The sequence below is a fragment of the Microtus ochrogaster genome, linkage group LG8 (assembly GCF_000317375.1).
Source record: "Microtus ochrogaster isolate Prairie Vole_2 linkage group LG8, MicOch1.0, whole genome shotgun sequence".
Lineage (NCBI taxonomy): Eukaryota > Metazoa > Chordata > Mammalia > Rodentia > Cricetidae > Microtus > Microtus ochrogaster.
Window position 1 is genome coordinate 22,291,439 of NC_022033.1, and position 5,000 is coordinate 22,296,438.

The window sequence follows — 5,000 nt, forward strand, 5'->3', positions numbered from 1 at the left end:
TGAGTGTACAGTGAGTGTGTGCTCTGCTGTAGCCTGGCTTACGTGACTGGAAGGTGAGGTTCAGGGGTTTGAAGGGATTTTCCGAAGTTTACAGAGGGTGGTAAGTGACAAGCTAGTTGACTATGAAGCCTAGCTTGCGAGCTTGTATCCTGCTTCTTCCACTGTAGGCTCTTGTCTAGAAATTAAAAATTGTTTTAGAGAAAAACAATTTTTATGGACCTTGTACAGGTTTAAGATAGTCATAAACCGTGCAAGGATTTCTTATTGGATGGAATAGCTACCTTTCCTTATTGAGGCACTGGAGCAGGGTTTCCTGGGATTTTTTTTCCTTTCCTTCCTCCTTTCTCTGTCCTTTCTCCCCCCTTTCTCTTCTTTCTTTCCTTGTCCCCTCCCCTCATTCCCTTCCCCCACCCCTAGCCTGTTCCCTTCTATTTTACCTGCCTGTATGTCTGTGAACCATGTGTGAGCCTGGTGCTCTCAGGACAGAAGGCATCAGATCCCTTAGAGCTAGAGTTACAGACAGTTGTTAGCTTCAGTGGGGGTGCTGGGATTGACCCACGCCCTCTGGAAGAGCAGCCAGGGTAGCCTCTGGGCCATCCCACTCTTTCTCATGTCTCCTTTACTCTTAATGCCTCTAGTCCAACCTTTTCTAGTCACGGGACCACAGGCACGTGGTTACTGAGATGGGTGTGTCCTGCTTTATAATTTGGAAGATGTCTGTTAGGTACCTGCGTACCTAGGTGAGGCTCTGAGTCTTTATAATTTGGACGATGTCTGTTAGGTACCTGCGTACCTGGGTGAGGGCTCTGAGTCTGGCTCAGTGAGGGAGTACTTGCCTAGCTTGTGTGAATCCCTGGGTTTGATCTCTAGCACTGAACTAAAACAGAACAGGACACTCAAAGCAAGCAAGCAAGCAAGCAAGCAAAGTCCCCAAAATCATTAAAAAGAAATCAAGAGATCAGGCAGAAAAAAAAAAATCAAAGTAAAAAGAAATATAAGCCATAAAAATGTCCTTAGAATGAATAAATAACAGCATTCTGTTTAGAAAATTTCTTGTAACTAATTTTGACTTTTTTCTCTTTGGTTAAGTAGCTTCCTACTACCCAAGATTTCCCGAAGCCTGTTGAGGAGAAGGTTGGTCCCTTCACGAAGATAATAGAAGCCATGGGGTTCACTGGACCTTTGAAGTACAGTAAATGGGTAAAGACTTTTATGTTTCTTTGGGTCTGTGTCCTTCCTATGGTTCACAGATTTATTTTAAAGCTTCTGCTTTGAGAAATTCATACATTCTTTTGAGAATTTCTTCAGAATGCATCCATCCCTCTACCCTCTAGTCAGATTTATGTATAGGTAAGACAAAAGTACTCCTTCAGCCCAATTCCTTGGAAGTGTCAGCAGTTGTTGTCAGGGCAACGAGGCAGAAGTTTTCAGGCCCTTGCTTTATGACATGGGAAAATCATCTAGATGAGTTTAAAGGGCAATCCGGTGGGGCGCATTCCAAGACAGGGTTTCTCTGTGTAGCCCTGGCTGTCCTGGAACTCACTCTGGTGGGCCAGGCTGGCCTCGAGCTCACAGAGATCCCCATGCTTCTGCCCCACAACGTGTTGGAATTGCAGGAGTGCAACACTGCCTGGCTACTTTGCTTTCTAAAGTTAGTTCATTTCTTCAGTAATTTTCATAACAGCAAACACAGGTTTCTGTCTGCAAGCTTTTGTACACAGATTCTGAGACATCCCCATGATTGCACACTTTGTTGATAAGAGCTTTCCAGTATACGAAGAGGCTACAAATGCTAAGTGACCCTGCAGTCTCTCCTAAATTTTCAAGGAAATAGTTATTTTGGTTAAAGTTTTTTTTTTTTTAATGTGTGTAAAATTCTTAACAGTTGATGATTTGTTGATATATTTGATTACTAACTAGACCTTTTCTCTCTGTCTTAAATTTTAGGTTTTTTTTTTTTCTATTGAGACATGACATCATCCTGTCGCCCAGGCTGTCCTAGGACCCATAGCAGTCCTTAGCCTCAGCTCCCCAGTTGTTGGGATTATAGGTGTAAACTATCCTGCCTAGATGTTCCTCCATATATTTTTTATTGTTTTGTTTTTTCCTGGCAGCGTTTCTCTTTGTAGTCCTGGCTGTCTTGGAAGTAGCTCTTTAGACCAGGCTGTTCTCAAACTCAGAGATCTGCCTGCCTCTGCCTCCCAAGTACTGGAATTAAAGGTGTGCGCCACCACCTCTGGCCCATTTATAATTTTTAAAATTACATTTATTTGTACGTGCATGTGTTCGTGTGTGTGTGTGTGTGTGTGTGCATGTGCGCATGAGCATGTATGTATATATACAGCTGGATGTGTGCCCTGGAGAATTACGGAGGTCATAAGACAGTCCTCTCCTTCCACCGTGTGGGTCCTGGGCATAGATCAGAAATCTTGGTGGCAGGGGGCTGGAGAGATGGCTCAGTGGTTAAGAGCATTGCCTGTTCTTCCAAAGGTCCTGAGTTCAATTCCGAGCAACCACATGGTGGCTTATAACCATCTGTAAAGAGGTCTGGTGCCCTCTTCTGGCCTGCAGACATGCACACAGATAGAACATTGTATGCATAGTAAATAAATAAATATTAAAAAAAAAGAAATCTTGGTGGCAAACGCCTTTATTCTCTGAGCCATCTTGTTGGCCCTCCCCTCTATTGAAAAAGAAGTTGTGATTATGACATTTGTAATATAAAAAAATATGTGTTGTTTGAAAGTAGAAATTAAGTCAGGAGTGGTGACACATGCCTTTAATCTAAATGGATCTCTGTGAGTTCTAGACAAAAATGGCCTCAAACTCAGAGATCCACCTCCCTCTGCCTCCCCAAGGGCTGGGAATAAAGGTGTGCGCTCTTGTCCGCTCATCCCCAAAAGAAAAGATGAAGAGCGCAGTGGAAGCAGGAAGGAATAGAGGGAAAGTAGCTGTGTTATTCATCTCTTAGTAATTGGCTTCCGCTTGGTTGCTTCCATATGCTTTGTCTAGTCTTCTGTTTTTCTTCTGTTTTTAAATGATTCCAGAGGGCAAATTGGCCACCATTTGAAGGATTATGAGACCAGTGGGAGAATTCTCACTTTTAGAGCTGAGTTAACCTCTGATTTTTCTTGGTTCTCTTTGTTACCTTAACTAAATGCTTGTATTAAAAAACTCTTTTATGATGTGGCAGTTTTTATAGCCTTTATTTTATTTTATTTTTTTTATAGCCTTTATTTTAAAATCCGTCACATGAAAATATCACATACCAGTATGACATTCTGGTATGATTTTGGTGGGAAAGTGTAGTTAGGACCTTCCATTTTAGAAGGTGTATAGGTGAGCCCTTTTTAGCACTGTTAACTCAGAAGTGTGGCCAGACATTTGTGTTGACTTACACCGGGAAAATGCGTTGTTTGTATTTTCACATGGATTTGGTAAGAGAACAAAATGTTTACATGTCTACTGCTGCTTATGACCTGCCTTCTCTGTATTTTTCTTGAATGTTTTCATATGTAGATTCCTACAGAATCATGTTTAGGTTTTATTGCTGTTAGGATCTAGCTTGGGGTCTTTCTCAGGCTAGTCAATCATAGAGCAGTGTCCCTAGTATATATTTAAGATGTCAAATGTAGTATATATTTAAGATGTCAAATGTAGCTTTTCCTTACTTAGCTGAGCATTCTGAAATAACATTTTTTCTTCGTTTTGTTTTGTTTGAAGCAGGGTCTTTCTGTGTAGCCCTGACTAGCCTGGAACTTGCTATGTAGACCAGGCTGAACACAGAGCTCTGCCTGCCTCTGATTCTCAAGTGTGAAAGTAATTATAGATGTGCCCCACCATGGCCAGCTCTGAAATAGCCGTTCCCTATTGCTTTCATAGCAGTATCGTGTAAGAACTAAAGAGCACTTGAAGAAAACCAGGAATGGTGGCATAGGTCTTTAATTCTAGCATTTGTGTGGCAGAGACAGGCAGATCTCTGTGAGTTTGAGGCCAGCCTGGTCTGCACAGATAGTTTTAGACTAGCTCGGGGAACACAGACCCCCCCCCCCAAAAAAAAAATAGAAGAAGAATAGTTGAAAGAAATAGAATGCTTAGTATAGAAAGGAGAAGGCACTGTGAGTCTCGCAGTACTGAGGGACAAATCAACGAAAAATGGATGAAGACGTGTTACCTGCGGTCCTCAGAGTAGTGGGTAATGAAAGTCTTACAGGCAGCCTTACAAGGTTGTTTTTGTTTGAATAGGGGCTCAGTTTGTTGAACATGAATCAAGAATGTCGTAAAGAGAATTCCAGCACAGAATAGGAAGGAGGTTCAAGTGACCAAAAAAAAAAATAAAATAAAAATTCCTGTGCAGCTCAACAGCCCTCAGCGCAGTCTTCTTCCTCCGTCCACTCCTCATCTTGCAGGAGGGTACACATGACCCAGCAGGTGGGAGAGCAGGCCTAGGTGTTCCTGTCATAGCCAAGTATCATGGCAAGGTCTCAAGCGAGAGTGAAATAAGCATGAAGCCATCCAAGGACCGGAACAGCTTGTATTGACCGAGTGGGAATTTAGTCTGCCTCCTTCCCTCACTCGCATTAGCGCACGGTTCTCAAAGAGCGTCTTCCCAGCTGTTATTTCCAGTCCCTGCATGATAGTCCTCAGGGACTGGCTTCAGAGATTTGTCCAGGAAAGTGGCTCACCCAAGAATAAAGGTTTGGCTTTGCTACAAGAAAAGCGAAGACCTGTAAAATGTTTCTGATTGCCACGGTGTGAGCATTGTGTGATGATGCTGGCTAGTCTGGTCAAGCAGTCATTATTTGTAATAAATGCTTTTGCATGGATGTGTTTGGAGCCCTGGGCCTGGAGACAAGGCTTTCTTTCCTAGGGCAGAGTGATGAGTTGTGACCCGAGAGGAGTTCATACAGAAGATCCAGAAGGGAACTACAAGCGTGGTGGGAGAGGCAAGAATTAAGTAACTAGGAATTTTAGTAAAAATTAGTAAAATTGAACTTGTT

The 5,000-nt window shown here is 42.6% G+C and overlaps 1 protein-coding gene across 3 annotated transcripts in view; it reads left to right on the forward strand.

The window, feature by feature from the left end:
* Window positions 1–5,000, forward strand: part of LOC101996723 (ubiquinol-cytochrome-c reductase complex assembly factor 1) — an 87,876-nt gene that overhangs the window by 15,031 nt on the left and 67,845 nt on the right. For 2 of the 3 annotated variants that reach the window (XM_005363066.3, XM_026787177.1), the window contains one exon: window positions 1,093–1,200. In XM_005363066.3, the coding sequence (XP_005363123.1) occupies window positions 1,093–1,200 (108 nt within the window). Of the gene's footprint in view, window positions 1–1,089; window positions 1,201–5,000 lie in introns of all 3 variants that reach the window. The other variant, XM_026787178.1, reaches the window with a different exon arrangement.